General features: G+C 40.0%; 1 protein-coding gene across 7 annotated transcripts; it reads right to left on the bottom strand.

Annotated features, from left to right (window-relative positions):
- Positions 1-8,661: 8,661 nt before the first annotated feature.
- Positions 8,662-22,974, bottom strand: ctbp1l (C-terminal binding protein 1-like). 7 transcript variants are annotated; one of them, XM_083560632.1, is made up of 11 exons: positions 22,728-22,974; positions 19,920-19,962; positions 19,557-19,791; positions 13,380-13,534; positions 13,157-13,301; positions 12,819-13,025; positions 12,161-12,375; positions 11,705-11,835; positions 10,218-10,345; positions 9,990-10,107; positions 8,662-9,896 (listed from the first exon to the last, which is right to left on the bottom strand). In XM_083560632.1, the coding sequence occupies exons 3-11, from the start codon at positions 19,612-19,614 to the stop codon at positions 9,707-9,709; spliced, it is 1,347 nt and encodes a 448-aa protein (XP_083416758.1). In that variant the 5' UTR covers positions 19,615-19,791; positions 19,920-19,962; positions 22,728-22,974; the 3' UTR covers positions 8,662-9,706. The 7 variants fall into 7 exon arrangements, with proteins under 7 accessions (XP_083416758.1, XP_083416759.1, XP_083416762.1 ...); XM_083560633.1 differs by having other exon boundaries at positions 19,931-19,962; XM_083560636.1 differs by having other exon boundaries at positions 19,557-19,641; positions 19,931-19,962.
- Positions 22,975-25,900: the final 2,926 nt, after the last annotated feature.

Raw genomic sequence — 25,900 nt, 5'->3', positions numbered from 1 at the left:
ATGGATACACACAGCACACACACATACACACCGTCCCATAATGGTGTGTGTCCCCCACCACCACCCAGTTTCTCTCTTTCCATTTCCAGCCATCCAAAAATTCCCATCTCTTTACTATTAAATATAAACTCCCTCACTTCCAGTGCATTTAATTACCCATTAAGGTGGATTCCTCATGATCAGGCTGAAAAGATAATTGTGCATCATTAAGGTTGCTTTAAAACCTGTGCCATAACAGTAATAATAAAAATGCCAACGAGCCTAACAAGGAGGGAGAATTGGTAATTATGTCAACATGGTCACCCAAATGATCCCTTTATGCATTCAGGGTATATAAATAATGTCCCCAGTGTTCCCAAATTCTGTCAATAAAATGTGTAAAAAGCACGTCGAAAAATAATGAATAGAATAATAGGCACAGGGTGAAAAAGTCGGTTCTAAATCCCCAGATTGATTTTCATACAGCTTTACAACACAGTATTTCTGGATTACGAACACTTTTCCAAATGTTAAAATTCTCAAACAAAATGAAAAATGTTCAGCATTTACTGTAAGTCCACTTCGCTTTCAAATCATTGGCCGGGTTGAATTATTTCACAGATTCGCAAATATACAGAAAGCACATTTAGTCAGGGTCAAATAATTTCTGTCAAATTTTGTATTTTACTTTCAGTCAATAGTTTTGGAAATGTGTGTGTCCTGCTTTCAAAGTGACACCATGAGACAGTGTTATAATACCACTGAAAATAAAGAAAAATCTGATTATTTGGACGACTCCTGCTGATCATGTGACTTGTAGAATATTCCAAATATTTCATAGGGGTGAATGAGTTCAGATTACAGGGTTGCATGAATGCTGAGACTTTTTTTTTTTTTTTTTTACTATAATGAACTATAATAAGTAAAATTCATGACTTAAATAGAAATGAATTTACAAAAGAATGCAATAGTAACAAGATGCCGGACCGAATTAATGATTGGATTTGAAGGGGAAGTTCAAGATCATAACATCTGTGAAACAATGAGATAAAGATTTATGCCTGAATTTACAAAAATCCTATCAATAAAATGTTTTGTGAGAATGTTTCTTAACAGTTTATTCCCCCTAGAAAGCCATTATAAGTGAACAGTTTTTTTTGGCATCTTTTTTTCTTTGTACAAATTTTCAGAAATTTAGCTTGGCTTAATGGTGTGCATTATTTTAAAGACTTCACAAGTTCCTCCTGAGAAGAACGACAGTGTGTGTGCTGTTCATTGTGTAGTATGTATAATAAAGGTTTTAACTTTAAGTCATAGCAAAGGTGCTGATCATGTGAGATCTGTCTTCATCCCTGAAATAAAGACAGGAAACAAAGAAATTCTAGCAAAAATAATAATGGTAATCATCTACAGCGGTGATGTTACAGCACACCTCAGTGGACTGATCAAGCATCTAAGGCCTGAATCTTGGCTTTAGCCAATGGGAAATGACTTTTACAAGAATGCCCTAGTTGGACCTTAAGAGCGCCATATGAAAAATGTCTAGTCACAAACTAGCTTTTCATACAGTTGGAAATTATTCATTTTTAAGCCAGCAAAAAGGTTCTTGATGACAGAATGTAAGAATAAACAGTCACTGTTTCCATTTATAATGAGCGTAGCTATAAAAACTATGACGGTTATGAATTAAGGAAAGAAACTGCATGCAACATTCAGGCGAAATTTTTTTTTTCATTTCTCATAATCACTGCTGGAAATGTACAGAGACGGGAAAAAGACTAATACTGATGCACAGATGGAAACCTGAGTTTGTGAATTGTATGCCATACTGTATTTGGTTGCAGTCTTCGTGACAGAGGCCTAGCAGCGATCGGGTTGTTTGACGCAAATAAGTCTGCACTGAGAAGCTTTAAGACAGCAGGGCAAACTGAAAGGCTGGTGGACAGCCTATCTGACCTCAGCCTGAACTTTACTGGACAAAAGCTCTAACCGAAGAGGTCATGTCTGCAGAGCAGTTAAAGTATAGACACCAGGGACTGAAATGGCTAAAGTCCAAGTAGGCGTTCAGTGATTTATTTTTGGTTTTTCAATGGTGCACCAATGTGAAATTCAATAACCTGGAAGCTCAAGTGTTATTGAATTGGGAATACAAATGATTATACAACGGTCAGGAATGGCTGGTTGATTTGTTAAGAAGCTAAACGTGTGCACAGACCGAATACAGCACTGGAATGCTCTGCACTTCTTAGCTTCTAAACAAGCTCATTTGATCTGATCTCCAAAATGAAATCATTTACGTCTTTTGTGTCATAGTCATAATTTCATCTCGGCTGGTTCTCCGCTGAGCCAGCGCGCCCCTTACGCTATAACTTTCAAACTCGTGTCAGTTCGGCTCCCTTACCAAACTAAATCATGGATGGAAAAAATGACATCACTGTCTGGGATTAAGTGCAGATGCATTGAAGTGAAGAGAAACAACAGAAGCAGGCTGCCCATCTTCTTCCAAACATTTATATGGGGATAAAGCACCGCATACACAGTTTCTCTTTGTTGACGGAGCTGCATAAATAGTGCAGTTCGGTTTTACAGCTTCGTCTCAGTGAGACGCATTTAGACATAATATATGGTCACTCACTTCTTTACCCCCAACCTTAGCATTCATTATACATACGGGCCACACCTGCTAAACTACTAAGTAGCAGCAAAATTGTGTGTTTAGCAGGTTTTGAGGTGAACCATTCGGCAGAGCTGTATTGCGGTCAAATGTCTGAAATTCTGTTAAATTCTGCATGCAAAAATAAGAGATAAAAAAGGACATTTCACATTAAAGCAAATATTGGACAATGCGATTCTGAATGACGGCTGTCAAACTCCTCGGTTTCTATGCAGTCCAATGAGACATGACATAAAAATATTATTCAGTAGCCCCATAAAAATGTTAAAACAATCCTTTACCCAAAAGACATAAAATGAGCAGCCTGCACTTCGTCAACATGTTGCAATGTTGTGCAATTCTGTGCAGTGACGGTGGAATCATCATAGACAATTTCTGTAAAAGACGTTTAGCCCAAAGTCTGTTTCACAACATCCTTCTACTAGGATCAATCTGGAACATGAGAAGGGCAACTTTTTAATGTCAACCCATCTCCTCATAAGTGCACACCTTCAAAACTGCACGAGCGGATATCGTGAAAAATAATGAACACTTCATTTTTCTGTAGAAGACATTACAGGAAAACAGCTGGTCACAATCGACCAGATATAAACTTGGCCAGAAATCCGAATGTTAAATCAAATGCGAGGCATATCATCGGTGGTTCCATAATCACATGTGAATGTGGGTAGTGCAATAAGCCAAAAAATGTCCTACTCACATGACAACCCAAACAACTCAAAACACATTATAAGGTCCCTGAGTCCCCCAGGTGACACATAGGGGTGCTGGGGCTGCAGATCAGTGGTGGTACAGGGCTGGATCAAGACTATGGCTACCAGTATTCTCCATTGCCTCATGTCACAGTGTAGGGGTCAGAAGGGTGACAATTGGTCCTTGGTACAGCAGTCCAAGCCTGCCACTTTCCAATTGTGTGGTAAACCATGTCTAAAACCTGCTCCTGCACTTTGCATTGCCCCACCCTGTGGTTACTAAGTTTGGGCAACAGTTCTTTCTTATGGGTAGGCCAGTACACCCACACATGGTCTCATAGTGCAAAGTCTTGGCCATAGCAATGAAAGTCATATGCTCTTCTGCCAGTCAAAAACATGTGCCACCACAAACCCATGTGCTTATGCTTTTACAGGTGGCAAATTTACTTCATTCCAGACGTCACAACTTCATTTGGGCTTTAGCAGGACATCTCTATGAACACCACCTTCACCACTGGCTTGACCATGGGCAGCTTCTGCCCCTATGTAATTATTCAGAACCAGGGCAGGCATAAAAGGAAAGTATCCTACATGCCAAATAGACAGTTTCCACTGCCTCACATTGGTGGCATCAGCAAGCAAGACTATACTGCATTGGAGCCAGCCTGCAAGGTGTTGAAAACTGGAATAATTACACTCACAGGTTGCAATTCGCCAAGCCAAATGTACTTTATACTCTTTAAAGTTGTGGAGCCACACAAAACACCCAAAGAAGAACTGCCTGGCATACAACTGGGGCAGCCATTCAACTTAAAACAGACGATTCACTTTCCCACTCCGTAACCCTGCAACCGGACTTCATCTATTCTTCTGCTCGACATCGGGGCAGGATTGCACATAGACAGGTTAAGGATAGGGGGGCTGGCAAAGGGGTTTCCAGTTCCAAATGAATAATATGATGACAGTAGCCACATTCACAGAATTAATAGCCAAACCATTAGTATTGATCGCATGGCCCACAAATGCAAATTTGGTACAAATCAGGCAATATTTATTGGTGTTTACAGAAGAATTTGGAGATGCAGGGCCAGAATGAAAATATGCTGAAAGAAACCAATGTCAACGATGTCTACCACGCAGCATCTCCTGGGAACTTGCAACATGTGGCATTTCAAAGGGGCAAAAAGATTGCAAAGGACATCAGCCCTTAGGCTTTTAGCTTTGGCATCTGGAAAGAGTTCTTCCTTTAATGTGTGATGAGCAGTAATATAAAAGAAGTTTCTTTCCCATGAAAAGGTAGAAGAATCCTGACAAACTGTACATAGCAAAAAAATATGTTTATTTTTTATGTAGAACTTCAAAATTTCAGGAAATTTCAAGACTGGAAACTTTCCCTGGGAATTAACATCAATATATGGTAATTAATTAATGGAAATGTATGGGAATAAACTGGGACTTTACAAAATTGCAGGTTAGCCTATAACTTTTTAGTGGAATTTCTACCGGCACATTTAAATCACATGCACACAACACACTTACTGCTGGGCTACTGAGGCCACACCCCCTACACGCACTGTGCATTTCTTCTTAACATAGATCAATTCTTAAATCCTGCACACAAAATAATGTAAAGAAAAAAAATCTTGGCAGGTATTCACGTAAATTACATCACACATTCATGTTTAAAACTTCCTTGTGCTCTGTGAAAGCGACTGTGCAACAAAATAATTAAATCAGTCAACTTTTTAAAATATGTATTAGTTTGCATGTGTCATCTTTTGACCAATCAAAACATTTAATGTTTGTATATATTGTAACTTTAAAAACATTTTCCCAAATTTCTAATTCCCATAAATTTCAGGTAAAATTTCTCAAAATCCCCAGAAGTTCTCATGGAAAGTCTCCAGAAATGTTCTGCCCCTTTGCAACCCTACTTATAAGTGACCTTATGGTAGGCTTAACTAAAAAAAATGGGCTGGCATTTGATATGCCTAACGAGCTGCATCTCATTACTGGCAACTGTGGGTGGAAATATGTACAGTCTGGTACATATAGTGACCTCAAACACACACTCGTACAATAGATGATTTTAAAATGTTATTTAACGCTTGCATGTGATTCGAAATAACTAAGAACTTTTATATAAAAGAATAACAAAATTTACACAAAATATTCATGTACAAAAGTGCTCTTCTACAAAGTCCTCATGGACTATTCCTGGTTAGAAACACAGGGTTCTGGAATCCAGCACTAAACGTTTGTCGGAAATTTAGTACACAAGAGAGATGGCTCATAAAGGCCCATTTGGGAACCATTTGAGTTGGCAGGCGAGGAGGCGTGTACAGGCCCTGTAGCGCTCGTAAAGCTGATTTCACTGTATCACGACCCCATGCCGGGGGGCAAGAGGAGATACACAGGCATCGTAAACGCGAGGGGTAGGGGGCTCCCTGCTACACACCTCATCACTGAGCTTCACTTAATCGCCTATAAGTCCCAAACGATTCTCGACGTGTGCCGTTTCCACAATTCTTTCATCAACCTCATTTTTAAAAACTGCTTTAATTGTAATACATGAAACACGAACATGAACCGAAACCCTTCAGCATGATAGGACCAGGGGGTTAATCTTTAGGATTTTATTAAAATACCGTGTGGAATTCACCATCAGAGGTTACCATCACAAACATGATTGTTTTCTAATATAAAAAAAAAAAGAAAAAGAAAAAGTAAAGCTCAAGAGGCTAGTTACAAGAGGGTTTTTTTTTTTCATTTTTGAAGACTGGTGATGGGAAAGAGGGTCAATTTACAAAGAAAAAAAAAAAAAAAAAAAAAGGTGGTGAAAGGAATAAAAAGTTCACATGTTGTAAAAATACATTTCCCAAGTTTCAACGTTACACAAAGTTCAATTAAAACATTCATTCTTTCATCATTAAAGATGTCAGTGCGAGAAATCTGGAGAGGGGGAAAGGGGAGAAAGAAATATTTTAAAAGAGGACACAGCTTAGCTTGAAGGGACTTTAAGGAGTACGTTCTAAATTCTCTTCATGCTGCAGTTTCAGAGAAGAGTGACCTATAGACTCCTGGAGGAAGGAAGGGTGTGTGTGTGTGTGTGTGTGTGTGTGTGTGTGCATTTTGAACCCTGAGAGAGAAAGTGACCACTCCAGACCCAATTCCAGGTTCGGGTTAAGGGGATTTAGGAAAGCAAAGGCGATTTGAAACCAAAAACTAGTCAGGTTCTCTGTAAAATACGTGTCAAGGATAAAGAGCTTTGAACATCGAAATGGCTAAAAAAAATTTCTAATTATAATAATAATAATTTCTACTATCTTTCTACAGAACACAGGCTGAAGATGGGGTGGGTGACCAGGTCCACTATAGTGTATGAATTTAAGGCTACTACAGTCGAGTGAATAAAACCTGGAACCTATAGCCCCCTTTAGACAAGCTACTGGACAGGACCTTAAAAAGTAAATGCTGGAAAAACTCATGTCTTTTTTGAAATGTTTCCATACAACATGTAGAACACTGAATAATACTACAAAGAAAGAGGGGGGGAAAAAAAAAAAAAAAAAAAAAAAAAAAAAAAAAAAAAAACTGCTGTTGTTCAAAGCTTGAAGAAAATGAAAGCGTTCAAGAATATTACAAACATAAAAATTAAAACAAAGTTGAAGAGACAGAAGAGGAAAACATCGGGCGACACCAAATTACAAAAACAAGCATGACATCTTGGTTCAAGCTCACGAGTGACACGATATTCGGTCAGAAGAATCAGTCAACGAGGCAGAAAAGCAGAATTTCAAGGTAACAGACATTTCATGCACAAAAACTAGTTCCATTCCCATCTTTGTTGAATCCCCCCCCCCAAAAAAAAACCCCAAAACAAATTTAAATCAGAATTGGGTAAAACTTTCGCCACAAAAAAAAAAAATAAAAAAATCAAGATCTAATGTAATGTCTTTTAATCATTCTATTAGAGTTTATTTCCAATTGTACTATCAACTAGCTTATTCAAGACCGAACCCCAAATCCGTACGACTGATACACATACACTCCCTACTGAAAATGAACGGCGATGTGCAGTTGTGCTCTTTCAAATCAAAGACTGCAACTCAAGCTACGGAAAGAAAACGGATTCCAAGCAGGGACGTGTCCTCGTTAGATAAGCTCACGAGCACATCCGCGACACTTTCTGAAAGAGCAAAGTACAATCTAAAAAGAAGCTGTACAAAGCAAAGAACAAGTAGATCATACATTCAATATCTGTTACTGAGGTACTAGAAACTGTCTCCCTTGACACAAAATGTTTTTCTTACAAGAGACTCGTCTCAGGGGGCGATTGTAACCCCCTACCACCCACCCCTTTACGAAAAAGACTAGTTTGTTAACGAACTGGCTCCATCCATCCAAAGGCTCTCCCTTAACCCCTCTGTGCTCCTCACGTGGGGCACAAAGTTAGGTTTGACAAAAAAAAAAAAAAAAAAAGTATTAAAAGATGGGGAAAATATCCAACACTGATATGATCTGCATTTTTTTTCCGGTTAGCACTTCTGACTGATTAAGGGACAGATTGCACGCCTGCCATGGCTACGTTCTAAATCTTTGGAAGTAAGCCATGCGGTCTGCTGATGGACAGGGCGATGCAGTCTGGTTCTGCCTGCTTCTGTCCCTAAAAGCACAACGCCTTATTCGACAAAACTTCTGAGCAATGATTCCTGGCTGAAGTGTAGCAGGCAAATGTGATGCTGAGACAGAACTGGGCTCAGAAGTACACTGCCATTGACCCCTAATGGCCAAATAATGTTACTACACAGACCTGCATAAAAAAAAAAAAAATAAAAAAAAAAAAAAAAAAAAAAAAACACAACATCCAAGCTTTAGGCAGGTATGTGCATATGTGCGTGTGTGTGTGTAAGAGAGAGTGTGTATAATAGATCTCTTCACTTCAGTGCCCGGCAAGGTGTGAGCAGCCTGAATCCTTACACAGTGAGGTCATGGGAAAAGCAGGAGGAGAAGGAAGGACTATGGGAGATAAAAAACAAATCATGAACAAAAGGTCATTTTTGCAAAAATCTGAACCACCCAGGGAGGCACATCCAGGAAGTTTAAGAAGATAAGAAAAACAAAGAAGCTGGGCATAGTCAAGGTGGAGAATGTGTACATTTTACAAAGTAAGAGAACCCCCCCGCCCCCCCAAAAAAAAGAAGAAACAAGGAGCAAAGTATCATGAGACTTTAAATGCAAGGTGAAATTCAGCAAGCGGAACAGCTGCGTTTCTTTTTAAGACACTATGAAAATGTGCTTCCGTTTCCCCACTCATTTCTTTTTTTTTTTTTTTTTGTTGACAGTGAAACCGATGAAAGATTAAGTGTAAAGACACAGGGTACTGAATATTCCCAATCACACGGTCTTTATAAGAGAATCATAAATCATGGTCTAGTTCAGAAATGCACACATAAAATAGAGATTTCATACATCTACACTGTTAACGTCGGAAAGCTCTGTGGAAAAAGTGATGAGATAAAAAGCTGTACACAAAAACGTCATTTATGATGCTCTTACAGAGACTTGCATGTCACTTAGCCATACATTATTGATACAGTGAAGCATATGACTGAACAGATACCCAACAAGCTTTACAGGAAATGAGTGAGTTTGTCCTCCTTCGGTCATCTTTAAGACGGAGAAGATGGATACCATGTCCTCAACACGAAGGGAAACGTGGGTCCCGATTCGCTGTCCGGCACGGGCACGCGACACGTCGTTTCTCACATCGTTCTAATCCGGGTGTGAAAGGTATGGCTATTGTTAGCTGGTTTAAAAGTAATTCAGATGACTTAATCCAGCTTTTCCACTTTGCTTCAAGGGTCAAAACTATTTAAAAAAAAAAAAAAAAAATGAGGGGATCACAAATGTATGCTTGGGAGGAAATAAAAGAACAGTTCACTATTAAATCGGCTGGAGAGACAGAAATCAGGTAGAAGACACTACTCAGAAACAAATTCCAACTAGTCCAGATTCAAAAAGGAATAAAAATTAAAAAAGTTTTTTTTTTTTTTCTACTAATTCTAACAAAAACAACCCAATGACTGAATCCTTGAGAAAGAGAGTTATTGCTTGTTGCACAGGTGGAAAAAGAAACAGATATGACAATAAAGAAAGGGAAAAAAAAAAGAGGTCGGGGGGGGGGGGGGTGTTTTCGACTGGGTCATGTCTGGACTTGTGTGTTCTGTTTGACTGGATTGACCCTGGTGTTACATCAAAAGCAGGGCATCGGCATGGATCGAGCCCTTTAAAAAAAAAAAAAAAAAAGAAATTAAAGAAAAAGGGCATCGCTGGGGCAACGATGGAATGTGTTGGGATGCTATTGGTCAGAAGGGACGTCTCTGTCAGCCTCCACCTTGGTTGGCTGCCCAGGTGATGGGGTGTGTGGTGGGCGTGAGATCGGGGCGAGGGGATGGCCAACGGGCAGTGTGCTGGCCACCATGCCCTCGACTCCTGCCCCTGCACCTGGCAGAGCTCCTGGGGTTACACCAATCAGACCTGACGGAAACCTGCAAAGAACAGATCGAACGTTACAATTTTGTCTGAGAAAATGGTAACGTTGATTGAGAAGGAACTGCTTGCCTGCGAGACGCAGCCCTCACCTGTATCCTGCTCCGTTAAGTTCAGAGTGCACAGATGCAGTCTCCATAGTGGGCCACTGGGAAGCAGCCATCAGATACTCCTTATTCACACAGTTCTTCAGATTGTCAGGAATACGGCCTGCAGAAACAACAACAAAACCCCCAAAAACCCGTTAGCCATAAACTCATCACATGAGAGAGAGAGAAAAAAATAATAAAACCACGTTGGAGTGGGAGACGGCTCCTAACCCGTTATGGCTCTGCGTACTTCCCGCGCTGCCTCCTCCCTCGCCTCAATGGAGGATTGCTCACTGTACCAGGATGTGTGTGGGGTGCAGATCAGATTAGGGGCATCCTTTAGAGGCCCCTGTGAGAAGCTAGAGAACAAAAGACAAGCGTGATTTGTATGATCACATGATGCCGAACAAATCAGTCTGCGATAGTTTAGTGGCCCATAACGCCTTCATACAAGGTCATAAATAACGCAGCAGAAGACTTGAGCTCGATCTGCTGGACTAGAGTAAGTTCAGAGTAAAGACAAGGCGGTTCTGTTTCCTGCTCAGAAGCTCTACTCGAACCCGAGTTCCCTCAGCGTACCTTAACCTTATACAAGTAGAGGATTTAGCTCCATCAATATACGGATATAAAGGTAGTCCCAGAGTCACGATGGAGATGCGTTCCGAAGACCCCATCGTAACTTGAAAATATCGTAAGTCGAGACAAGGCCTAGCTTACCCAGGAGTCTTAAAGAATGGTGATCAGTATGGGGTATTATACTATAATTGGTTAATAATTTAACAATTTACAGCACATAATTTTTCAAAACAGAGCAATTCACTACCATAATGTATAAACTTTACAGTACATACGTATGTGGCAATGTTTCAGTTTCCGTTTCAGTGTCTGGCGATGCCGATAAAAAGGAGAGAGAAGAGAGTTAAAATTGGGCTTTTGAAACACCAAAAACACAGAAAAAAATTAAATACGCGAGACAACTGAACTCTGGCGACTGCAGGTGAGAACAAGGCATCTCACAAGGTGGGAGATGCGTACATCTTGGAAGCGACCCAATGTATCATACGAAAATTAATAAAAGCACGCAATTATTTTATTTTATTTATTTATTTATTTTTACAATTTCTTTCGTAGACTTCCGTTAGACTGAAAATGTTTTAATGAAACCATTGTAACTCAGGGACTACCTGTTTTTAACAAACTAAGATATCAGTGACTACAGTTTTGAGGAGGTACATGAATAGGACAGCACACATTTGTTAGCTGGAAACAAAAAAAAAAAAAAAAGACAAACAAAACATGAACCTATCTGTGGTTTATGTTTTAACTCAGGGTTCTGACTTGTCATGCAGCACAAATTCCATCGCACACCTAATCTGTTCCAACATTTAAAGTGTTGTTCCAACACTTTTAACACCGTAATCCTTTAGACACTGTGCAGCACAGCCAAAGGGCTTTTGTCCAACTTTTGTTACAGTAATGGAAAACACAAGCCACCATTATCCTATAGTTACTATATTGATTTTTGAGTTCTTATTGAGTTACTAGCCTGACTGGCTGGGGTTGATTCATAACTAAATAACTCAAAACAAGTCAATTATAACTGAATTAGGACCTAAAGTGTTCTGGGATTACATCGCCCTGCAAGATCATACCAGCTTAAACAATGAGGCTAATATCCAATAGCTTCATTATGTTCACTATGTGGAATTTATGCTCACCTAAAGGGCTCTGTCTCGTGGACATCGAGAGCTGCGCCGCGTATTCTGCCCTCTTTCAGTGCCTGAGCCAGAGCTTTCTCATCCACCAGCCCCCCTCGCGCGGTGTTCACCAGGAACGCACCCTGACGCATCTAACACACATTACAAGAAGCAATCAGAAGATAATTTAGGTTTTTTTGCTAAATATATAAAAGCAGAAAACACACTTGGTAGTGAACTGTAATGCCTGGGTTATTGAGTGTAAATGATTGTGTACACAGAAAATTTTATAAAAAGAGTAATGTTTGTTTTCTGATAGTCAACTATGGTGGTATCAGCTGGATGGGAAAAAGTAGGAGAGTATGTGCAGTTACATGATTGATGGTAAGCCAGACTGTAAGGGAGTACATTTGTGTATCTTAACTACCCTTTTGATAATGACCTGTTCATTAATGAGATGGTGTGCGTGTGCGCTACCTGTTTGATAGTGAAGTCGTTGATGAGGTGGTGGTTGTGTTCGTTCAGGCTGCAGTGAAGAGACACACAATCAGAGTGGATGAGCAGATCCTGCAGTGTGGCCATGCGCTGAAGCCCCAGTGATTTTTCTACCCCTTCGGGCAGATACGGGTCGTAGAAAATTACCCCGAAACCAAACACCTTTGCCCTCAAAGCCACCGCTTGGCCAACACGTCCTGAAACAAAGGCCAAGGGATCAGGATGCTACTCAGTCCATTGACCATTTCTACATGTTTTACATTATGTGTTAAGACTAATAGTTTTATTATCAAGGAAATGTTATTGGGATAAAATAGCATAAACAAGCAAATTATAAAACAACTTTGAACATATATTCAGAGTAAATGATCAGATCACTATTCAATTACTGAGATTTTAGTCAAGAACTCATCAGATATTACTATACATTATAATTCTGTTATTGTCAAAGCATAATCATGAACATTGATAGTGTTCGGCAAAAGTCCACATTTAATCGGTTTAAACAACGGAGCAGTTGAGGGTCTTGAGGCTCAGTGGTGCTAAAATCTTTGACACAACAAACAGCACAAACATCTTTAACCCAAGAAGTTATAGCCGATCGAACTAAACCAAAAAAATAAATGAATTAGAATCTTACCGAGGCCGATGATTCCCAGCGTCTCTCCTCGGATGCGAGCTGCTCCACCTGCCACCTCTCGGATTTGCTCGACGCTGGAAGCTCGAGTGCCCTCGCGCAGGGCCTGGTGCATAAAGGCGACCCGGCGGTACAGGTTCAGGATCAAGCACATAGAAGTGTCTGCCGTCTCCTCCACCGACGCAGCTGGCACATTACACACTGCAATACCTAAAATAGACAGAATAACAAATGTTATTCATTTCTCAGATCCAGTACAAACTACTTCACAATGATAGACGGGGGGGAGGGGGGTTGAACCTCCAAATCAAAACCAGGAGCTACCAGAGTGCGGAACTTACCGAGCTCTGCTGCGGCCTTAACGTCCACGTTGTCAAATCCGCTGCCGATTCTCACGATGACGCGAAGTCCTTTAAATTTGTCAAGGTCGTCTCGTGATAGCGAGATGGTGTGATACAGTAATGCAGCTACGGCCTCGTTAAGAACCTGGAAGAACAGCAACGGTGTTTAGCGATCACAGTTCATCATCCCACAGTACGCAAAACCACAAACCGTTAAATTTACCTTTTCATGGATCTCCTGAGTGGACTGAGCGTCACAGAAGGCCACAGTGGCCACATCCTTCAGGATGGGCATCTCCACTGTGCAGTCCCGGCCATCCAGCAGTGCCACCAGAGGGCGAGGGTGCATGGGCCCGTTTAAGATGGGTGGGCGAATGCCTGCAGGACAGAGATGAGAAATTTCATTACAAATCCACTGTAGAATTTGCAACGCTTTGACATTATTCAGCTAAGAGCAACAATATTTACAGCATCTTTGCTTGAGAAAAGACAAGTCTAATAAAAAAAAAAAGTGTATATTAAATATTGGTAAAATATTTATTAATTGAGAATAAAGGCCAAGCTTTAATAAGATCATTCTACCTAAATGCAGGCTCCATTATTTATTTATCAGACATAGTTTAACGTGCTGGGGCGTGGAGATATTATATCAGATACTGGACCTTCCCTGTGGGACCGTAGCTCACCCACTTGTTTTATTGTTGCTTCTGGCATTTGCAAATGTAGCAGTTCAGAACACTTTCCAATAAAAAAAGAAATAAAGGGGAAAAAAAAAAATCAAAAATCTGTTTAACTGATCCAGTCAACATTTGCATTTGAAAAGGGATCTATCTGATTACATAATGCAACATGTTCCCATAATTTCTGCATTTTCTAGCTTCATTTCCCCACATGGCAACCTGGAAGCAAACCCGGTTCTACGGTTGGCTGAAATTTCCCTCCAATTCCAGCAGAATTTATGCTAAACATTACGCCTACATTCACACTGTCAAGATCCTGCAACTTCAAGGGCATGGAAGAAGTGCAGCTGCGAGTAGACGGACACAAAAGCGTATCCCATTTCAGCCCACACATGGGTGTAACGAGAATCACATCACCGCTGGCCCCTGTCCATTTCCAGACCCCCACAGCAGGATAAACAGATGAAGGGGTCGAGAAAGAAACGCACCGAAGAAGCAGGAGGAACGGGGGTATTTAGGCTGAAAGTGGGGGCAGGGAACCCTGATATGACTCGTGGGGAGATGACCTAAATCCTGTGGGGTATGTGCAGGCCAAACTCGCTTTACACCCCACCTCTGTGAACTGAATTGTGTGTTCGTGTGCCTCGAGCTCACATTTACCAGTTTTGCCGTTCTAAGGTTGTATACACGACTGCACACTTTCTTTTTATATGATACGAGGCGAGAATATACACCTGCACTCAGAAAGCTGATCCTACACTTGCTCTTGGCTTCATCAAAAACGCTCATACCTCTAGATTGCGCTTGTATTCTCTTTAATCGACATTTTTGGTGATTATCTGAAAGACGATTCGTGGGCTCATGAAATAATCGAGGCAAATAGCAGCGTAGTATCCATATCAGTTGTTGCAAATAGCTTTCACACTCACAAAAAAAAAAGAGACACGTATCCAAAATGTAGCAGATCTAATGCTACATGCCATTATGGCAGAAACATTTGCCTTCGCGTTCACGTCACCTAGCGTCCCAAAATGATCCTCAAGCTCAAACGTGGCAGTAAAAGTGAACAGCAGTGCCCTTTTGCCCCGCTGACAGGTGTCTGCGCGGCTGCCTGCTGGAGGCTTCTGGAGAGCAGAAGCTGTTCACCCAAGAACACTCGTCTCCATTTCACTCTCACTAAAACCCTAAGCGGATGATTGACGAGTGTAACACTAGGAAACTACCAATGCAAATATTTGTTTGATTTGTTTCCATTCATGTCGAGTCGTTTTTGCACCGCACATATACACAAACGGATGATGAAACATGGCTGCCAAGATATAAGAAAACAACCAAGGCCCAGTTTAAACACAGTAGAAAAAAAAATGCTGAGCAGCAGAACAGAAAATGTTAATCATAAAGCTTTTGCGTGAACAATGCAAACGCTTATTCCTCCGAGGTCACGGAGGGAGCGTCGCGCTGTGCCGAGCACAGATGCTGTGTGTTGAGGCCAGTGGGTATGAAAAAGAGAGCGCAGCAGAGGAGGCATGGCCAAGCAAACAATGCCATTCATTCACAGCCCAGTCCTCCTTCTCCTCCTCCTCCTCCTCTTATCCACCCCCTCTCGCCCCAAACCTCCTTGTCTTTCACCCCTCCACCTCACTTTCTTACGCGACTGCTCCAACACGCACACATGCACACAAAGAGGAGGGGGGGGGGTGGGGTGGAATGATAATACATTAGCACCACACCCAACCTCCAGCCTGCCAGACGCAAATACATGTACGCTTGCTCAACCGCACGGATGCGTTTATTCATGCCACCAAAAAAGGAAAATTACCACTCGAGATACCGCACCCAACCAACAATACACCCAACCCCTCGAGCCTTTGCTTCACATCCCACAAAACACACACACACACAAAACATCCTAACCTTGCATCATGAAGTAAGCACGCCTGTCTTCTCTCTCTCCCTCTCTCTCTCCCTCTCTCCTCTACCGCTTTATCACTCTATCTCCACCCTTCACAATCAGTGTCAGGCTGTTTTTTGCCTGGCAGGCACCCAGCTGTCATCCACACCCAGCTCCTCCTCCACAGACACTGGCCAATCACACGCTTTGAGACACACAGGGCTTTGAGCAACCACCAACCAGCACTAACCCTATTAGCATAGACGAGCAGCTCTAGAAGCAGTCGCACGGTTAATTTATTTATTTATTTTTTTTTTTTTTTAAAGAGAGACGCCAACCCGGGCAAAACTCTCACTATTTCACTGTACTTTTACACTCTCGATACGTCACAACACGCTGGCCTTGGCACGAGTGAGTTTTGTTTGGAGAAACCGATGTGCGGTTTAATGTAACGAGCTCTTCCTTTCCCTCGCCCTTCACCTCCCTGCTTTCAAACGAGCGTTCATTAACGCCGTTAGACATGATTTCATTCTCCTGTTTATTTTTGCCTATTATTACATGATAACATAAATCACAACTGGAAAATAATTGCTTACTTGCAGGCCTGCAGGTTTCTGCTGATCAGCTTAAGAACTTAACAACATCTACACACATCCTTTAGGCTAAAGGACAGCATTTTTGTTTTGCTCAAATCCAGCAAATTTTCAATACAATGGGTCTTTTCTGATGAGCTTAATCAAAGCTTTCGAGCAGGTCTCAAAGTCAGATACATCAGCCATCCTTGAAAAAAACTTTGAGATACTCTACTACTGCATTTGTTCTGCACAGTATAAGCAACATTGAATTCTCTTCTAAATGTCCCAACGCAAGGAAACAAGAACGCTAGGTTAGAAAACACAAATGAAAAGAAACGTTTCGGATGGACAGACATAGCAAAAACAAACAAACAAAAAAAAACAAACGAGATGATCTACGCAATAGATAATCCACAAGGCGATTTAAGACACAGCCTTGGATTAGTACTGGGATGAAAAAGAAAAGAGCCCTCATTCCGTTTGTCATCCAATTCCTCTTTACCTCTGCGTGTGATATCACAGCGGCATTTTGCGGTTATTTCCCCGAACAAGACGAGATCAAATGTCATGAGCAAAGCTATTTCATCACCTGCCGGCTCAGAGATAATTCTAGGTGATCTAAGTGGGGCTGGGTGTACTCCGTGTCCTGAACCACCCAGATTTTTAATTCAGTCTGCGGATAAATGCAGAATGTTTAAACACAAGAACTTCAGGCTGATGTTAAGGAACATCAGCTGTGCTGCGCGATCCAGAAATAGCTGAAGCACCACATTTAGGCCCTCATTGTTCCTGCAGTCTAGAGCACTATAGCAGTGCTGAGCGAGATCCCCTCTAAGAGCCGTCTGCTCCGCCTCTGCAGCCCACAGGAAGCAGCACACATAAAGAAAAGCTTGCATCTGCCTTAGTCTGCACAAGCGCTCCATCCACACACACACACACACACTTTTTGCATGTGATTCAACAGGTCAACAAACGCACACAGGATTCTATAAATCAGATGTATGTTAAGTATCATGGATCGGTACTGATATTAGTATCTGTGTTTCATTTTACATACTTCGCATACCAGTTAGCACTAAGTGACACAAAAAGAACAAAAGGAAAACAAAAGTGCAGCTCAGGAGATATTTCATGATTAAGAATAGAACAAGAAGCTCTGTGCTCTGAGGATATACAGTATATTGAGGACGAACTGGAACGTCTTCCGATATTAAGTTTGGGGAACTAAGAAAAAAAAATAAAAATAAAAATAAAAATTCTATCCAGGTGGAGGAAAAAAAAAAACGCCTGTGGACAATGATGAAGTGACTGAAATTCTTTCAACCCATTTCATATGTCAACATTAAAAACAAGGAATTAATGCACAGAAACACTCGAGTGAAACTAAGCCATGCTCTCTACAGTTCCCATACTCAATCAAAAGTAATAGAGTTAGCTACATAATTTACTAACAATACAGAGCAGAAGATTCTGGAACATCTCAGACTGATTAATACTGAGAAGAGGAACTTGAACAATATAATATTGGTACCATGTTAAAGTATGTCACCGAGTTATCGTGGCTTTCATGATATACATTTAACAGAAGGCTCAGTGGTTAATGCAAAAGATCACTTAGACTATCAAGCTGCAATTGTTGGGCCCTTCAGCAAGGCCCTGAACCCTCAAAGCGTCAAAAGGCACCTAACAAGCTGGGATAAGCAAAAAAAGAATTTCACTCTGCTGTAATGTATACGTGACCGCCTCTAATATACTCGTGTTGTGTAAAAACAATTTTGTTAAACGTCAAAAAATGCATCCTTCCTCCATTTTAAGGGTTAATTTTTGTAATAGTTAGATTACAAAAACACAATGTACAGCTCTTACTTTGGACACGTGTTCCACATACAGTGTGTCAAATACGCATTTGTATACTACAACAGCGGTCTTTTTGTCCCCACATACGGGGAAGAAATTAGTACAAAAGCAAAGGGCCAGGTTTGGCAACACCCTGAAAAATTGAAGTGAACACACCGAGGTCTGAACGCAATCCTCCCATCAATTCTAATGATTATTAGGCTTTTAAAATTCAGCATATTTTAATGAAATTGAAATTGATCTTTTTTTACATGTGGAACGTAGTTAAAATCTGAATGTATATATTATGTATTATATATTATATATGGATTCTTTAGCGTTTTATGTTGAGCTTCAAGAATTTCTATTAAAATAAGAATCTTGACAATTCCACATTTGGAGGGAGTGAATGAATGAAAGATGGAAGGAATTAAGACATTTGTTTAAGTATGCTGAAATAAGTAGAACAGTTAAGATGATCATATCTTTTAAAAATTTTATAATAAAATATAACACATACACATCTGTATTACCCAAATGGGGTCTAACAAATGTAAACTTTTTTTCATTTATTTAAATTCAATTTAATTTGTGCCAATTTATTCAATCAATTTAATAAAAAAATTGCAATGTTTTATTCTATTTTATAAAATATTAATTTTATATATTATTTAAACAAAGCAGGCATTTTATTTACATTTGTTTACATTTTATTTTTATTCAATTTTATTTTATTTAAAATTGTATTTTTTATTTTGAAAAAATGTAAACTGTTGATGATCATAAATGTTAATAATAATAAACCTACATTTTATAGGGGGTTTTATTTGTAATTTTATGTTCTTTTTTAGCAAACACATCTATATACATGCATCAGTTTTCCTGGTGAAAGTACATACACTGTATAGCTGTGACACTGCTCTCTCTTATCATAATGATTTTTTCAATACACTATACACTTCTGAAGACTTTTACCAAATTTTGACAAATGGCTATGGGTGCTAAAGTTGGAATATTGTGGATGGTCAACAGGTACAAGAAACTTGCTAAAAGTAGTACTGATGTTAGCAACTTTTACTCTTATTCTGATGGTCAAGTGTCCACAAACTTTTGACTGCTGCACTAAAACCATTAGGTTCGTATGGTTTAATTGTGTGAAAACACATCTAGGGCACTAAGACAGCTAATAAATCAATATAGTTAATAACTCAAGTGCTGGATAGATGGACAGACGGACGTCCCAACCAAATATTTAATTCAGAAGTTTTCACATTCATGGAACTAAAGGATTTTAATGATAAAAAGTCCGTAAGGCGGCAAAAACCGTCCTACTCCAAATGTTTTTGGATGAAAGAAAATGAAAAAGAATTTTTTGCCCCTAAACACAATCAAGTGTGTGTGAAACAATCTAAACTCACCTTCACAGATGCGGTCCAGTCTCTGTCGTTTGACTTTGTGTTTGTCCATCAGAGCCATTGACTGGTGGTTCTTCACAAGGACCAGCTACAGTCACAACAAAAGAGGAGAAAATTCCCAAAAAAAAAAAAAAAAAAAAAAAAAAAAAGTAAATAAATAACAATTATAATAATTCACAGAACTGGGTCCAGGTTCGTCCACAGCAGGAGAGAAATCGCTCCAAAATATTCTTCCAACCTGCAATCACAGCCAGGAAAGAAAAAAAAATAAATACAATCTTTATAACAAGCTTCAATTGTTTAACTACTATTGCCATTTTATAAAACGCATGCAAAACGCAATAAATAAAAATAAGAGAATTATACCTCCTACTCACCCGAGGCACCAATCAAACAGCACGGTTAGCACCTGCATAAAAAAAAGAAAAGTCACCCCTTAACATTATGGACATTTTTATTATAAATGCAAAGATAAATTAGAAATAAATCAACGACAGAGCGATATAAAAGGGTCCCCCGTGAAGTCATTTTTTGATGACTGCTCATGCAAAACTGCTTGACTGCTCTGATGCAACAGCAATTTACACACAGTTTAATAGACGAGCAACAAAACATTAGTTACAGCAAACTCCTCCCTCTGTCCTGAGCTAGTTGGCCCAAAATGCTTAAACTGGAGACTCCTTCCAGAAAAGTGACACTGCAGTACGGTTGAATCTGGTCAGATTATGACTTTATAACAACATTGTGAGCACACCACAGGGTTATTCAAAAAGAACAAACCGATTTCATTACGCAATATAACAACTGAACGTTGTCGGGAGAACGACGCGACTACATCGCCCCGTGGCAGCCGTGCAAAACTTAGATATGTCCTCTTTCAAATGGTCACTGACTAATTCCATGACGATGCTTGAGAACTGAAGCAATGAGTCATGATATCGGTTCAATCTTTTTGAATAACCCTGTATATAGATATACGCTCAAGTACGACACCTACACAGAGACTTAGACGGCAGATGTTCTGCATAAACTAAGATTTTAAATACACACTTAACTATCCAAGTCTATATATCTAACTGTCTGTGGATGGATGGATGGATGGATGGATAGATGGATGGATAGATGGATGGATAGATGGATATCTTAATAATGTGATTTATTTTATAGATAGTGAACCTTGAGCCCAGACTGTCAGCATTTTATCCTGTCTTGGTCAAATTTTCCAGCACGGGAACATCTTCAGGACAGAGGATTTTATGGCATCCCGATAGAACAAGATAGAGACGAACAGAACGGGAGAACACGACTGCTTATCGTGACTATAATATAATTAAGGGCAGGAGCTCTAACTTATCTCTCGGGAGTTCCACAAATTTTAATTACTATCAACCATTAAAACGTGCACTCTCGCACACATTAAGAAAACACTAATCTTTGGCAACCCGCTGTAGTCCAAGCGGAATAACAAAATCCGCAATGTGGCGATGCCGTTCCCCATCGCACGTAATTCCGGTGTGGATTATTTCCACAGTTTGCCCGATGTACCTCCTCCTACATAACATGCTTCGTTACTAATCTCAAATCACGTGGAATCCATCTCCACTAGCTAGTGGTACAGAACAATGAACACACACACACACTACACATACATACACACACACACACACACACACACACACACACACATATACATATATATATATATTTGGCTATGAGTACTGGGTACCTAGCTTTGGAAGCTCTCTCATTCACCTTTGTGGGGTTTTTGGACCAAAGTTTCCCGTTACTTTTTTGTGCGTTCACACAGGCGAACATAATAGTCAGTGTACTTGTTTTGACTGTTTCGTTTGGATGTGGTGTTTGAGACACTGTTGGATAGCTTTCCTCCCCGTACACATCAAGCATAACCGAGTCTGCACGGTCCCGATAAAAGCAAATCCAAACAAATTATAACTTTCACCGTATTGCCTCGAGCATGCCGTGTTTTTGCTCATTTCTTTTGACCACCACTTATACTAGGGCCTTTTTCCGGGTCAGAATTTTGTCCAGGGCCCGGTACATTACCAAATAAACATTTCCATCGCTGTCAGCGCTACCAGTCAATCCGATTGCCATGAATGAACGAGGGCGTTATTGGGCTACCTACTGCCACTCACTGACATACAGGACTATTTATATTACTCCGCAAGGACACTTCAGGCATCCAGAAAAGGCAAATTATACAATTCCAGTACCAAAGTGCAATTTTTGCATTTACCGAGGGGTCATTGGATCATTTGCTGAGCCCTCAAGAGAATCTTGCAGTTAAAAAAATAATAAATCCCCGCTCTAGAACGTGGTTATTCGATCATTAAAAAAAATAGACACCTGTGATTGGGTTCGAAACCGGAACTACTTTCAGATCTGACGCTCGGGAGACTTAATCAACAGCTTTCAGCCAATCAGAGCGCAGAGCCCAGCAGCGCTGTGGTGATTTTGGGAACACGATGGAGGATTACAGCTTCAAACAAGCCGAACTACACACGCTGCTCAGACAGCCTAAAGCCGCTCCATTGGCTAGTCAGCTAGCCTCAGCTACACCTCCGCGCTTAACTCAGTGTGAACAAAAGTCTGACTTGACTCATCTCTCATAACTGTTCTCTGGCTTCTAAACCTCCCCCGACATGTTTTGTATTGAGTTATACAACAATTAAGTCGGATAAAAAAAGTCGGGGAAAGAAAAATCCCACATTTCTAACTTCTTAGCAACTCGCTGGCTAAGCTAGTTAACCTCCCACAGCGGCTAGCAAGTCTTCAAATAAGCACAAACTCTAGATAATGGAGTCCCAGGTAGGAAAATACGTACCATAAATAATTTAGACTTTTATAATATTTATATGATAATAGGATACGACTCCTTGGTGATTTGCTAGGCGGGATTGTAAGGCGCTGATCCACGCTAGATAATGCTAATGCTAGTGTGTGGATACAAACAGCAAGAAGAGCTCCCTCCTTCTCTCTTCTTCTCCCTCTCTCTCACTCACTCACACAATCTCTCCCTCCGTCTGTCCCTCATCATATCCGCTTCTTCGCTAAAAGAGTTCAGTCCACTCAGTTGAACAACGAATCCAAGGGTTTAGTAAATAAATTATAAAGAATTTAAAAAAGGAAAGAAAATTCCAGCGGATATCTCACCGGGTCAAGTTACGGCGTCGGTTCTCGGCCAAACTGGGCGAAAGGCACAACTGTTTCCCCCGCTACGGCCCACTGTCCGCCATCAAACCCCCGCAATAAAAGGAAGTCGACGGCGGATCGATCCCAAACAGCTCCCTACTCACTATCCCGACACTCTACGAAGGGCGTGTGTCGCCGCGCGTCCTACGCCCTACGTAGTGCACTATGTGTCCGACGCGACGCCATTTTGCGACGCCTTAAGAGTCACAGAGGGACAACGCTGAACAGGCGGAACAGCGCAGCGCCCCCTAGAGGCGGATTGAATAAAGCCGGACTATATACTGTATTTTCAGCAATTTAGTAAAAAAAATTAAATTGAATTTTTGGTGTGGATGTAAATTGAAAGCTCTAATGAACAAGCCAGGGCTAAAGTGAAATACTTTTATATAATATTTCCAATAAAATAACACAAATAAGGACTCAAAGGGATCCTAGTCTGGGTGGGTAATGTCATTATAATCATTTCCCTTATTAGCATTATAGGTGGTAATTTTGATTATTGTGCTAAATAATAAAAAATGTTGAAAAATGTTTATTGTAAAATAAAATAATCTTGGGATGAGAACTTGAAAGTTGTTAAGATTACAGAAGCAGCTCTTAGGGACAAACATACAGTATCCAAATGACATAATCCACAAAGGTCTGGGGAAGACTTGAGCAAAATAAAAAATAAAAATAATAATAAAAAAAAAAAAAAAAAAAATATATATATATATATATATATATATATATATATATATATATATATATATATATATATATTTTTTTTTTTTTTTTTTTTTTTTTTTTATTTTATTATTTTTATCATGCAACTAATAGTTTTATTACTACTCATAAGTGTTAAAAGTTTTCCCCGAATCGAAAAATATAAAACATTCTGGGTGGTTTAACACATTTTTGTTTACTAGATAATCCCATACGTGTTCTTTCAGAATTTGTATGTCTTCGCTATTCATGTACAATGTAAAAATAATAATTAAAAAAAATTCTGATGAAGAAAGTGCATTCAAACGTTTGGCTGGTTCTCCAGATGGACATTACAAACTCTAATAAACAAGCCAGAGGTTAAATGAAGATCATTACACTTCTATAATTGTGTATTACAGTGTTAAATAGTATAAGTGTTGAAACTGTCCTCTGAAAATCACTCAACCTACTGCCATTATTGTCTAAATAACTGGGTACACCCTCAGTGATAACAGCTGTACATCGCTTTATCATGCAAAGCCACATGTCCTAAACATCATATGCTTTTTTTGTCTGCTTGAAAGAACCATACAAATTTGTGTATCTTGTATTCGAGCAGTTAAAATTAGCTGCTTTGAGTACAATTCTCTCATAATGACCACTAAATGTTCAAAATGGCACCTCATGGCAATGAACTCTCTCATGTTGCTCTCCACAAAGACGGCCGGGGTAAAAGAAGGTCAGTATCACCCTAAAACTAAGTTACAGTACAGTGGTCAGGGTCATACAGATGTTTTCAGAACAGAACACAGAACAGACCTCACAAGGGTCCATCAAAGAAGTCGAGTCCTTGTGGGGTATGTCAGGTGCAGACGCTGCTCCAAAAAAAACAGACGCATGAGTGATGCAGCATTGCTTTAAAGGTTGCAGAAGCGGAAGATCCTCTTGTCAGCACTCAGACAGTACGTTGCAAAGTGCAACAAGTCAATCTGCATGGCTGTCATCCCAGAAGGAAGCCTCTTCTGATGCTGGCTCACAATAAAGCCCACAAACAGTTTGCTGAAGAACAACCTGTCCAAGAGAATGAATTATTGGAATTATGTCCTGTGGTCTGATGAGACTAAGAGAAACTTGTTTGGCTTAGATGGCGTCTAGCATGTGTGACAACACCCTGATGAGGAGAACCAAGACAATTGTGTCTTGCCTACAGTCAAGCATGGTGGTGGTAGCATCATGGTCTGAGGCTGCATGAGTGCTGCTGGTACTGTGGAACTGCGGTTATTTAGACAATAATGGGTGTATGTTGAGTGATTTTCAGAGGACAGTAAATCTGTACTGCTATAAAAGCTGCACATCTCTCACACTCTCCGGACCTGCCTGATCCATCCTGTTGCCCTTCTTCTGGATGGTTTCTCATTTGGAAACCACTCTGCTGCATTACATATATAGAATTTATATTTGTGGAAGACACACTTATCAAGGGCAACTCACAATTTTCCTATTTTTACAACCAAGTAGTTGAGGGTTTAAAGGGCCCACAAAAACTTGCTCAACTTGAGTGCCATATAAGGGTATTATTATTATTATTATTATTATTATTATTATTATTATTATTAAGTCCAGCAACTGCATTTCATTGGCTCTGTACATGTACCCTGCACAATGACAATAAAGTTAAATCTAATCTAATCTAATCCCAACCAATGAGCTGCTGCAGAAAATGGCTCCACATGAACAGTCTAAAGATACATGATACTACTGTAAATGGTTCCACTTAGGAGTCATAAGGATGTGAACTGTAAACAATTTTGCTACAGTTGCTTAGAGCTTTAAGTGCCATGAACCCAAGTCTCATGATAACCTTAACAATTATAGAACCAGTGGTGAACAGTAATGAAGTAAATGAAATTCGTTACTGTACTTAAGTAGCTTTTCGTGGATCTGTACTTTACTGAAGTATTTCCATTTAGGCAGACTTTTACTTTTTACTTTACTATATTTCAAAGTCAAATATTTGACTTTACTCAACTACATTTTGCAAAATCAGTCGTTCCTTTTTATTAATGAGTGGATAAATACGTAACTGGCCACCAATCAGGGTAGAGGGTAATATCATTCTATTAATAGATGAATGTGCTAAGAGAAACTGAAGTCTTTTCATATAAACTGAGTTGATTAAGCAACAGTCTTGTGACAAAAATTATAACAGGAAAATTATAGCCATAATAAATCATAGTACTTTGGATACTTAATTACATTCATTCATTCATTCATTCATTCTCTTCCGCTTATCCGTAATTCGGGTCGCGGGGGCAGCAGTCTAAGCAGGCCCCCGCCTTCGACTGCTGCCCAATCCTCACAGCACCGTCCCTTACGGTCCCTCCTGCAGGTGGTGAGCCCACGGGAAGGCGGCCCCACGTCACTCCGACGTCACGGACCTTGATATT

Source organism: Silurus aristotelis (genome assembly GCF_946808225.1).
Source record: "Silurus aristotelis genome assembly, chromosome: 14".
NCBI classification, from domain to species: Eukaryota; Metazoa; Chordata; class Actinopteri; order Siluriformes; family Siluridae; genus Silurus; species Silurus aristotelis.
This window is presented reverse-complemented; position numbering and strand designations above follow the sequence as displayed.